The 13,483-nt window shown below is 36.2% G+C and overlaps 1 protein-coding gene across 1 annotated transcript in view; it reads right to left on the bottom strand.

The window, feature by feature from the left end:
* Window positions 1–6,115: 6,115 nt before the first annotated feature.
* The window catches only part of LOC140233725 (uncharacterized), a 79,709-nt gene continuing 72,341 nt past the window's right edge, over window positions 6,116–13,483 (bottom strand). Inside the window, exons 18-24 of the mRNA XM_072313826.1 lie at window positions 13,196–13,263; window positions 12,249–12,335; window positions 11,328–11,488; window positions 10,550–10,650; window positions 9,638–9,777; window positions 9,109–9,207; window positions 6,116–6,205 (exon numbers count right to left, since the gene is read on the bottom strand). Of these exons, the coding sequence (XP_072169927.1) occupies window positions 6,116–6,205; window positions 9,109–9,207; window positions 9,638–9,777; window positions 10,550–10,650; window positions 11,328–11,488; window positions 12,249–12,335; window positions 13,196–13,263 (746 nt within the window). The remainder of the gene's footprint in view (window positions 6,206–9,108; window positions 9,208–9,637; window positions 9,778–10,549; window positions 10,651–11,327; window positions 11,489–12,248; window positions 12,336–13,195; window positions 13,264–13,483) is intronic.

The following is a 13,483-nucleotide window of genomic DNA, read 5'->3' as shown; positions in this document are numbered from 1 at the left end:
TTATGTAAAAGCACGTCGTGCTTACAATGTCAAAAATCTGTGTAAGTAATACAATAGTTAAAGCAATACACTTGCAGAAACGATATAATGAAAGACTTAGATACTACCTTCCATTTCACTCTCGCGTGGATTTATGTTATTTTCTTTCCAGTCGGACATCGAAAAAGATATGAAAATAGGGAGGTTAGCTAAGTCTACGCCAAACACATTCTAACACACTGAAAATGTCTTATGTATTTTCTAGAGTTAAAACAATGTCAAGCAGCAATATCAGTATGGCATCAGAAAAATAACAAGATGAAACTCTACTAAACTCATTTGTTGAATGGAAATTACACTGCTAGCATTCAACGACTTCCAAAAAGCTAACGAAATGACAAACTATGACATTTTGATTAAAAAAAAAAAAAGAAGCTATGCCATTGTTTAACAGATCAAATAACTTTTGTGAGATTCAAAGAAACAGTGTCCTCACACGTAAGAATACGTGGGGTGTGCAGTGTTCCACAAAGTTCAGTCCTTGGTCCGATTTATTACCAAATTTCACAGTGTGATTTTAATTTCAGGGCTTTGCTTACGATTCTCATACATGTTCCATACTTTTCAAGCTGATCATACGAATATTGATATGAGTTTAATGATCACGGAGTGAGAAAATATCAATTTTTTTATAGAGTTATGCCAACAAATAGAATGACATGACATGAAACACATCATGCAGGAGAACTTTTATCCTTCAAATATCAGGTTGTACATTATTTGACCTGGATCAGACATTTTTTTTTAAGGATTTCAAACTGACAACCATTTCACTTGGACTTAAAGGACAAGTTCACCATCATAGTCATGTGCGTTTTGTGAATGCAGCAATATTAGTAGAACACATTAATGAGACTTTGAGGAAATTGGACAATCCGTTCAAAAGTTATGAATTTGTAAAGTTTCTGCTCGGTCAAGACTGGATGAGAAGACTACTATAGCTTGTGATGTCACATCTGTACAACAATATAAAGACAGAATAAAAAATTCAACACATTTCACTTTTCTAGCATAACAAAAGAACACTCGACTTCTCTCTTTCAGAAAGCAGGAGGAATAATATTACCCTTACCATACGTCAGTAACAAGTCGAAGAAATGTGCACTTTATTCAAAAAGTAATGTTTTGCGAAATTCTCTTTTTATTGTCCTTATATCGTTGTACACATGTGACATCATACACTGTAGTAGTCTTTTCATCCAGCACTGAATGTGCATACACTTAGAAAAAATTATAACTTTTGAATGGATTGTCCGATTTTCCCCAAACTGTCACTGATGTGTTCTACTAATATTGTTGCCTTCACTCAATCCACATGTATATGAAGGTGGACTTGTCCTTTAACATACCAAACTGGGGTAAAAGGTTTTTCGATCCAAATATGTGATGATTTTTTTTTTTTTATATTGAAATCATAGTTAAATAACTTCGTATGAAATCTCAGTAATTACGAAAAACATTTAAGGGACAGGCACTTGGTTTTATATGCATGGCAGTAACATTAAAAAGAATCTTACGTTCGGTATTTACCTTTTTGTACATATAGGTCCTAATCTATAGTTTTAGAAAGATATATTATACAGTATAACACTTTTTGTCTAAATCTTGCAAAACATAGAAGGAATCAGACTCGATTAGCATTAGCTGCTGCCTTCTGGTTCCTTTTAACAACAATATAACATTAAACTGCTTCATTTATAATCACATTGATTTTCAAGCATAATCATTCTTATATACACATTTATGCCATGTTTCTATTTTTTTCGTTTTCTTATTCAATGGTGTTGATATCTAAAGCCTGAAGACAGTATTTTTGTTCAAAGTTCTTGGTAATGTTGTTCATAAACTCAAATAAAAACTCAAACATTGACAAATTAGCACATGATACACAAACAAGCTAAATTTGTAACACTGCATTTTATACAGAGTGAAGGACACACGAAAAAGTTTGAGAACACACAGTTTTTCAAAGTCATTGACACGTTTTGTAGTCACAGCAAATTACGTACGCTTACTTCGCCACTATAATGTTGATTTGTGCGCAACGACTCTGTGGCGTGCCTGAAATGGCAACAGCTGAACCCACAATCCGTTGGGTTTGTTAAAATCTATGAAAAATTGAATTCTTGGTTATACGAATAGACAGAATCGATGCAACCTCGTGCGGCCTTCGAGAGTAATATATTATTCAAGCTAACATGATAGAGAATTAGTTTACCTCGGGGTTTACCTGACCTTTAAATGTCCCTGTTAGTGTTAATGGTTGTCAAGGGTATTTGAGTGATAAGTTTCCTTCACAATTCGCGGGTCATTACCGTGTGCGTCTACTAAAGTGTTAACGTGTTCTAAATTAGAGCGAGGTTACTAATATCACTTTGAAGTCGTGTAGGAGTAGAGTTCCGGAATCAAACTTTCTTTCTCTTTTTTTTTCTCCTTATTTTTGTTTCAGATCTTGAAACGGCACCAAAACAATGGAAAATAAACTCTTGTACATCTCTAACTATGTATCCAGTCATTTTCTCGTATTATCTTGTCCCTATACGCAGTGTGTAAATACAATCTTGTATCATACACGTTTATACACTGTAAAAACATCGGTGTTAGATTTAACACCATGGGTGTTAAATCTAACACCGATCGATCTTCAATAGAGGACCACACCCACAGGTGTGAAAAATGTATTGTGACGGTGTTAAAAAGTGTTAACCTGGCACTTTGTGGTGTTAATTTGACACTGTATAGCTGGTGATATTTTTGACACTGCGCTAGAGTTAATTCATTAATGACACCGCATGGTGTTGATTTGATATTGGTGGCGTTAATTCCAATGGTATAACACCCGTCCAGCTTCAATAGGAGACCACACCAACTGGTGTTACTGTGGTGTAAATGTATTTACACATTTTTTTTAAAAAATCAAGTACTTTATCGGAAAATTCATCATCTCGTTGAAGTTCAGAATAAACAAGAAATTCAGTAACTAAGAAACTATCAAAAAAACAATTTTATATTTTGAAATGACACCCGGAGGTGTTAATCTAACACCATGAATGAGCACCGGAAATTTAACACCAGCTCGGTGTTTCATATTTAACACCGGACTTTTTGCAGTGTACATTCACAAGCATGATATTATACATTTACGTATTATCTCCTCCTGACATATAATGTGAAAAAAAAAAACTTCGATGATACAAGAACAATCATATATGACAGTGGTAAAGAAGAACTTGAAAAATGATTGAAGATAAAATTGACGATTTTTGATGAAAAGAATAGATTTGATACGTCCTTATGCACAACATGTTATGACATCTTTTGTAGCCTCAGATGCTGTATATCAATACTTTCACGGAAGTGTCAAACGTTTCTATTTCATGCTTTTACGCTAAATTCACGAAAATACAAAGAAAAGCTCATCGAATTCCATGTGACCATGAAAGAAACATAAATTCAAGCACTTCCCTAATAAATCAGTTCATATAACAATCATACTATTATGCAATGTTTAATGGGAACTGAATATTATATATCACATTACAGTACTGGTGTAAATAATCTGAGCATGTTTGTTTGTTTGTTCATTTCCATCTGAGGAGATGGCTGGATAGCCCATATTCAGCTAGATGTTAGTAAAGCCACCAACATACCTCTTTTTTTTTGTATGTGTCATATATTTACATTAATATAAGGCTAGAAGGACTTTTTAAAGAATGGTGATTTTCATGTTCCGCTGGGAGTAATCTACTAGCAAACAGAAAAGTGAATGAAATTAATCATTGATAATTAATACGTGATTCTTTACCATTTATGGACTAAAATTGAAATAATTTCAATCATAGCAGGCAATGACACAATACTGCTTATTTAAAAGCACAACTGTTGAAAGACATTAATGAAACAATAATTGTATTATATCAGTTCAATTGTTGAAAGACATTATAAGTCAAATCTTGAAATTCATGTCGATGAATGAAATGTGTGCTGATACTTTTCATGCAACAAAAGATTATTTACCAGATTCGTGTTGCGAACAAATATTAAGTCTGAATGAGCGGCGTTGTGCGCTTTTTGAAAAAAAAAAAATCTATACAGATGTTGTTTTATATGTACATACATATAACATTATTTGCTCGAAAATTCAATCAATACATTATTATTTACGACTCTTACTCATACGGAATAATCATGAAAGCTGATGGCACTCAAGAAACTGCATCAAACGTAGGATGATCTTCTTTTTTTTTTCAAATTCCTTTAGATACATGGAAAGTGGTGGAAGACATGTTACGCGGGGTACAACACGTGGAAAACGATTTCAAATGATCCCCTCATCTGGTAGTCTCAGTTTTGTGCATGTGGACGCTACAGTCACAAGTAAATCAATACACATTTAGCAACAGGAAAACTTTAAAATTCTGTTCGAAAGAGAGGCTCTTGCGTTTTTCGAAACAAACAGCATTGTAGCCTGAATGGAGCAGAGTCGTACTTAATTCTAATAAGTATTTCATTGATACATTCTATCCTACAGACGGGATCGTTCAATACAAAAGAGGACAAAAATATTGCGCCTCTGGTTTCGGAGAATATTGTGTGCCATCTATATGGGAGCACAGTTAATAAACCACTTGATGAAAATAAACCGAAATGAGGAGAAACCTCTTGAAGTGAACCAATTAAGTGGTCACTGTAAAACAAAAACAAAAAAAAACACACACACAATCATTCACAAGTCTGAAAATTTCAATTTACCTCAGAGACAGAATTCCTGTTGAATTTTGAATTGTTTGCTTGTTGCGTTATTTGTCTTAGCATTGAACTGAGAAAGAAGTAAAGTTAAATCAAGGGATTTACTTATGATTATTAGTTATGATTATGGTTATATGATTTCGATAAACACTTTACTGCCTTTTAGTGTAGTTGAAATTATAAGTTTGTTGAAAGTATGCCAGCACTTGCCGAAACACACTTCTTGGTTTCTAGTGATTGACTTGACAGATGGAAGATAGAATATGTTCATATGACAATGATTTTGCCGCCGGAATAACAGGTAAGAAGGCGAAGGTCGACAACTGATTATCAGAAGAGTAAGCACAGGTGCAATAGTGGTTGACAACATTCCTGCTTCAATTGCAAATGGACGACATGGACGAAGCACGTCATTATCTTTTAAAGCAAGGTTATTGCCATGATTCATGGTCCTCTAAGGTTGGCCCGCCTACTCAGGATCTTTCCGGTTCCTGCTCGGATATTTCCGTTACTACCCAGAGAAAGAGAACGTGATTGCTGTCTTTCTGAGTCGCACGCGCCAAGAAAAACAGTGTGAGGTTGGTACATCCCGTCACTGAAAATGCATGTTACTCGGATGCAGCAAAAAAAAAAAGGGGGGGGGGGCTGATATCTATTAAATAATTACAAGTTCACCTTCATATACATGTGGATTGAGATAATGCAGCAATATAAGTGGAACGCATCAGTGAAAGTTTGAGGAAAATTTTACAATCCGCTCAAAAATTATGAATTTTTAAAGTTTCTGTGCAGTCACTGCTGGATGAGAAGACTACTGCAGTTGATGTTGTCACATGCGTACAACGATATAAGGCAAATATAAAGAGAATTCCATAAAATTTCATTGTTTGAAAAAAGTACACATTCCCTCAACTTGTAACTGATATATGTTAAGGATAATATTACACCCCCTGCCTTCTGAAAGAGGCAAGTCATGTGCTCTTCAATTATGCGAGAAAAGTGACAATATGTTGAATTTTCTTTTTAGTTTCTTTATATGGTTGTACACATATGACTTCACAAGCTGTAGTAGTCTTCACATCCAGCGATCGCGGAACTAAAATTTCCAAAATTCATAACTTTTGAACGGATTGTCCAATTTTCCTCAAACTCTCACCTATGTGTTCTACTAATATTGCTGCATTCTCTCAATCGTCATGTTTATGAAGGTGGACTTGTCCTTTAAGGCTTATGAATCGCAGCAATACATTTGCTCGTAAATTGTATGGCTTGTGCATTAGGTTTGACTTCATCCTTTTGTTTCTCCGTCTTCCCGCACACGTGTTCTTTAAAGACGGGTATCCACTTTTTCTTTTTCTATTTGAGTTCCGGCCTCCTTCCGCTCTGTATTTGGATGTGCATCGCCGTTGGCATGGGCCTGTTATGTTGATGAAAGACAATGAAACAATAGCGTCAGTAACGCAAACGAAGGCCTACAATAGTTTTTTTTTTCTCCTTTCTTACACTGGATAAAATGTTCGTGGACATGCAATGTGTACAATGTGTGGGGTTAATACTCCATGCTGGAAAGAACACAGTGTCCCACAGTGTAAAACACAATGTGAAACACAGTATGAACACATTGTAAACGCAGTATGAAATCTCTTCACACTGTTAAATTCGAACGCTTCAGCATTGTGAACACTTTGTGAATCATCAATTCATAGTGTGAAACAGAACATTACCTCCTTTGTGAAAAACCACACCACATTGTGAAATCTTCTTCACATCGTTTAATTCGAGTGTTGTAACATAGCGACTATGTGAATACGTTCCGAAGACACTGTTTGACACTCCCTGTTACTGGAAAGAACCATTGTAACACAGTGTGTTCACTGTGTGTTCACATATTCGACTATGTGAAAATAACGCTCGAATTTAACAGTATAAAGATACTGTGGTGTGGTTTTAATACGTAATCACTTAAGGGCTTTTTACACTTGCAAATTTTTGCTTAATCCCGTACCAACGGTGGGGCTATGGGGGGGGGGGGGGGGGGGGGGTCTTAGCCCCACCGTTTATACCGGACTTTCCTTAGCCCACTTTCTGTTTACACTTGTTTTTGCCAAAGTGGCCTAGCCCCACCGATAATCCCGTACTATCTGGCCCTGCAAAAAAGCAGGGTTAGCAATTGCGGTGCCAAGCAAGCGAGTGTAAACAGAATGAAAAAACAATCCGGGGCTAAGCGACGGAGACGAAGTCCGACCCCCCACTGACCAATCAGAAACGAGGTAATCAAGTGCTGCCGGTGCGTGTACTTGTACAGTGCACAGGGTAATCATGAATATTCGTGTGGTTTGGAAAGTACGGGACTAAGAAATACGAGTGTAAAAAGGTCACTTTTCTCCTTAGCCCAGGACAAGAGCTTAGTACGGGATTTATTGGCGAGTCTAAAAAGTTGAAAAAAAATTAGTACGGGACTAACGATAGTCCTGGGTCAGAGAGAGTACGGGTTTAAGAAACACAAGTGTAAAAAGGGCTATAGTAATGCTTTGTTTCACACTGTGAATTAATTAACATTGTGTTCACGCTATTAAAACGCTCAAATTTAACAGTGTGAAGAGATTTCACACTGTGTTCACACTGTGATTCTCACACTGTGGGACACTGTGTTCTTTTAAGGAGGGCTGTGCAAATCGGAACTCAAAGCACACAAAGGATTATAGACAGTAGCCCCCCCCCCCAAAAAAAAAAAAAAACAACAACAACAACAACAAACAAACAAACAAACAAACATTTTGAATTAAGTCCATCATCAGATAGTGCAAAATGAAGCTTTTTTTTCTCAATGATACCTCACCTGTTGCATAACAAGGAATATCCTCGAAGTTTTGATATAAAAAAAAAAAATCACGTTTTCTTATCATTTTCTCTGTTTGTCAGAAGGTTTAATCGCAAATGTCCAAAATTGACAAGAATTGAGTTATGTCTATTTGCGATCAAACTGTTCATATACACTTTTCTGCGGAGGTCGTTCCCTGATGATGGAAACCTCCCCTAGACCATGCCTGTCATAGCAAACTTATGCTCTGAGAACTTAACTCAACGGGAGCATGAACAGGAACAGAAACAACATGTGATTTTCTGTCGGTAAAAAAAAAATGCAGAGATTTTGAACTAATTGATATTATGCAAAATGATGCACAGGACAGAGTGGGTCGGTGAGAATACTTGATGCGTTTAACTTTGGAACTGTTTAAACCCACGAGTGCATCGAGTGTGTTTAAAGACTGTTTCAAAAGTTAACGAGAGCGTCCTATCCTCACCGATCCACGAAATAGGCCTGTGCATCATTTGTGTTATAAAATGGACCGTAAATTCATGAAATTCAACCTTTTTTCCCATCACCTAATATTGTTTATCACTGCACAAGACTTGAGCCATGGGTATGGATTTATCGCACGCATGGCTCAATTCAGTAAAAACCAAGGCATTACAATTGACCAATCAGATTGCAGAGATTCTATAGCCCATTTCATGATACCAATTATTATCCATACAGAGGATTTTTAGAGCCCAAATACAAGTGTTATTTTGTCGACGCACCTCATAACCTCCGACCTACTTAGAAAGTTTGTTGAACTCGACCAATATTTTTGCAGAGGCGACCAATATTTAAAATATCGGACGGCAAGAGGGGGATTCACTAAAGTTTTTATAAACTGCACCGTGATTGGCTGAGATATACGAGATGACCCGAAATATGAAGTAAAAACGTCTATGATTGGTCAATCACGAATTAACTAAAATATCGGGGTTTTTTTTTCTAAAATTCTGTGTTTATACAAACAAATTTCATATATTAATTAGTTAATTCAACATTGATCTAAGTCTCCTTTGGAATGTACATCAAAATACATAGATCACATAGATCTGGGAATGAAGTGGATTAACTTGCACTGAAGAGTGTACCATACCCCATGTCAGGATCAAGTACAATAGGAGACCATACAGCACTCAGAGACAGAAAGGGTAGCCCCTAAGTGAAAATATTCTTTGCTAAAATCCTCTGTAGTATAATAATGATAATATTGGATGTCCTATTTTCGGTCAATACAAGGAAATATTGGACTCGCTAAGCAAAATATTGGACTCGTCTTCGACTCCTCCAATATTTGTGCATAGCTCGTCCAATATTTCCTTGTATTAACCTCAAGGCCATCCAATATTATATAAATATCGAACGGTAAGCATGCTTTCGTTCAGTTCTTTCAAGTATCATATCTCCAGCTCTACCGAGCTGTTTTTCTCTTAGACTGGCGACAGGGAAATGAGTCTTACCTTAGAAGTGTCATCAATGTTAGTGAAAGTCTCGGTCTGGTCATCTCGAACGTATGCTTTGTTGTCATACTTCACCTCCATCTCATTAGCCGCTTCCTTCTGAAATATCGAGAACAGAATTCATTGTTAATGTGGCAGAACACTTTCACAGTGGAGTCAGTTCACACTTTGCATCTACATTTCCACACTTCACGTAAAACATGACCCTAAACAAGTTCGAAACAAATACATTTATTGAGTAACCATATACATTGTATCTAGATTTATTTTGAATGTAATTTCCCACTTGCTTGCAAAATCTTATTGATTTTACCTCCTGAAATTAGTAAATTTAACGAAAAATGTAACTTATGGCAGCCATTTTTTTGTTCAAAATGGCTGCCTTGGACATTGAGGGCGCAATTTACTATGGCTCAATATCTAAATTCAATCTGAACGTGATTGTCAACTTGCATGCGTACGAAATTTGGCGCTTTTATCACAAAATGCACAATAACAGTTCGGATATGCCGCTCCACTATGTCTGTACCTTTTCGTCTTCTTCCTCGACGTACAGCTCACCAACATGGCACCTTAACGGCTTTTTGATGGATTCTGGCAAACAGCAATACATGCGGTCCACTATGGGGCAGATCAGCTTGGGATTAACGGTTCTAGGATCAGTCGCTCCTGGGAAAACAAGGAAAGAAGGAAAGAAAGAAAATCAACTTTTATAACAAATCCAAACCCTTATCCTGGTCCACTCAATTTCATTGCATCTATCATGATCATTTATAATGAACAATTTTCCTTCATCAACATGTGAATTGAGTGAATGCAGCAATACCAGCAGAACACATCATTGAGAGTTTGGGGAAAATTGGACGATCTATTCAAAAGTTATTGATTTTTTTTTTTCTTAAGAATACTACTACAGCTTGTGATGTCACATGTATAGAATGATATAAAGAAAATGTAAAGAAAATTCAACATATTTTCACTTTCTGGTGTGATAAAAGATTACTTGACTTGCCTCTTTCAGAAGGAAGGGTAATGATATTACCCGACACATACGTCAGTGATAAGTCGAAGAAATGTGAGCACTCTTTTCAACAAATAAAATTTTGTGAAATTCTCTTTAGATTTTCCTTATATCGTTCTACGCATGTGACATCGTGCATTGTAGTAGTCTTCTCATTCAGCAGTGACAGAAACTTTACAAATTCATAAATTTTGAAGGGATTGTCTGATTTGTTCCAAACTTTCACTGACGTGTTCTACTAATAATGCTGCATTCACTCAATCCACACGCATCTATTTAAAGGTGGACTTGTCCTTAAAGAATCAAGTGACCAACAGCTGTTTAGTATTGTTTATTTGATATAAGCTCGGATGTATATCCTTTCAGGATATTTCATCGATATGAATTTAAATCCTTGAAAGATCAAGGTCATCATCTCACCTGTCAAGAAACTGATGAGAAGTCCCCAGAAGACCGCCATCAACCAGGCTGCGGCGCTGTACCAGGCGTAGGAGAGACCGTACAACTCAGCGATTGGCGGCCTGAAGGGAGATACTAGTTATGATTATTCTTTCACTGGACTGGTTTCAAAAGTTTCTCATGCCGGTTTTCATGGTGTGTGTTGGCGCCTTGATGTTCATTTTTTTTTTTTTTTTACAAAGTACAAACAACTGTGGCAGAAATCAAGTGGTTTTTTTTTTTTAGACTAGCAAAGGATCATGATTTTCGAATTTCGAACCACAAAAACCCAAGTCCTTTTTAAAGGCCACTGTCGCTTTTACAGATCTAATCAACATTCTGTATATTACTGATGGTTCTGAAAATAATGATATTAACTATTAATAACTAATTAAAACATTGATAGTATTGATAGTGATGATGAAATAATGATGATGCTCATCTTAGTGATGAACGCACCAAGAGGGATTTAAAACATAGTTGATCCTCTGTTTAAAGTTTAGAGTCCCATATACTATACAACTTCAACAACAATTTTGATATAATTTTTTCAACAGAGTTTGGTAAGGGCCATGAATGGACAAGGAATTTTCCATCTCAAAATATTTTCCCTCCCTTTTACCTACTTTAGTTCATCGGTGTGATTTTCCCGTAAACGATAAGTTTTAGTTAGAAATCGTGTTGCGAGAAAGTGAAAAAGCAGGTCATTATGAAACGCCACTGGCCTTGGAGGGGACAGATAGAAACTGTTGTCATTCACCTTTCTTCCGGCGGGATAGGAGCAGAAGCGAGCGTTGTCATGGTTACGTTGCATCCGTCCGTGCTCAGCGGAGGCCTATCGACGTATGGCGGATAGATTTGGGCTCCAATGCCTACCCAGAGGGACCACGTCAGGCTGATTAGAGTTCCACCAATGGCACCCTGGATGTAAGATATGAAATATTCAAATTCAAATTCAAATTCAAATTCAAATTCAAATGATTTGATTTCCATATAAAGTAATACAAAGCAATATACATAACGCTTACATGAGTACACAATATTTCAAGGAACTTCGGATCACATAAGTTTCAACAAAACATGGATACATTATTATAATATCAACTTTGTTTTTCAGATAAATAAACAAGTAAGCAATACAATCTTACTTTGTAAATCTATATGGAAAAGAGGAATTTACAACAGAAGCCGCCGCGCAGCGTAGCTTGTAAATTTTGTGAATTACTCTAGATAATATATGCACATGATGCATATTCATTGCGATGTGCATCTATAATTCCAGTCAATCTCTTGGATACTCGAACCAAAATAAACCGACATGATGCTTAGCAATGGAACTGGCACACGTAGTTTTCCATCAGTTACAAAAATAAATAGATAAATTAATATATTATGGTGCTGAATGGTGGGCTTAGGAAAGTAGGCATAGGGGCACGTTTCCCCCACCCCTTACCAAACCCCCCTTAAAAAAGAAGGGCAAGCAAGTGTTGATATTAATGACGAAATATTCTACATATTGTGTCATGCAAATATACATAATTATATTACGCATATGTGTGTGTTTGCATGTCGTGTGTATACACATACATAATTTATATCATAACGCATTTTACAAAAGTATTTATGTAAATGTGCTGAAGGTGTTATTGCGCTATTTATTAATTCATTTTGATTAACTCACGTAAGAATTGGCCCATGGGAAGAACATCCCGATACTGTACAGGCCCAGCATTGGTCCTCCGATCATTCCAAATATACTGAGGGCGGCCTAAAAAGCAAAAACAAAAGACAAACAAAAGGAATAAGGGGAATATACGATCAAAGAGACACATACTCTCATATCTTTGTTCATGTCACGCTATGGACATGTCCCACTAAGATTTTACATGGTATTCTACATGTCACAAACATGCATAATACTATCTACATGACAAAAATTGTTATTGTAAGAGACAGCAAGATATGGACGATAACTCAAGTTACACTGTCATCACTGCAAATCTCAGGATCACTGGTGGTAAATGGTATTTCTTCATCAATTATTTCCCAAAAGACGAGATTAGGTATACATTTACATTGCATGCCAATTAAAAAAAACTGTGACAATTATGTTAATATCTTCTACACTTACATCACTATTCATGAGTGCAACCGTAAGCCCTTTAAGGGCGTCATTGATAACAAAGTTTATCATAACTTTTACTGCTCTTGTGGTTGGGTTAGTATTGATGTGAACTCATATGAGCAAAGGTGATTAAGATATATTTCTATCAAACGACGCGCGATTAATTGGAATCGGAATCCATCTTTTCGAAGACCGCACTGCAGTTACACTTCTTATTACCCCATTACCATTACGATGTTTCCGTCATTCTTATGCTGTCTGACGTGTAATATGTAGCATGTCCCTTTTGACACAGGTGTAACGATGGCAACCCAAATATAAAATCAATGAGAATAATGATCAATAACAACAATGAAATCCCCATGATAATTATACTGTAATATTTAAACTATAAACAGTGTTGAAATAGTATTATCATTATTACAATGAGTAGATGAATAGACAGATTAAATTGAAGATGAATTAAAAAAAAAATGAGAATATGAATTTGTACAGTAACTCACCTGGAGAACTCCACCAAGCTGCGAAGCCACGTAGGTCATTGCAATGCACAAAGCTCCGAAAAATAAGGCTTTTGGAAAGAGGAAGAAAATATTACATACAGATTTATGGGTTATATTGCAAAGGATTATTACCATTACTTTAAGATAGTTATTGTTCTATAAAGGCTTATTAAGACTTTAGGCTTGATATAAGTGAGACACTTACGGGTCCTCTTGCGTGCTCTATCCTTTTCAGACGATACCAGGGTCATACACGGAGGTGAGATTCATGAAACTGATAAAAAGCAA

Source organism: Diadema setosum, chromosome 10 (genome assembly GCF_964275005.1).
Source record: "Diadema setosum chromosome 10, eeDiaSeto1, whole genome shotgun sequence".
NCBI classification, from domain to species: Eukaryota; Metazoa; Echinodermata; class Echinoidea; order Diadematoida; family Diadematidae; genus Diadema; species Diadema setosum.
This window is presented reverse-complemented; position numbering and strand designations above follow the sequence as displayed.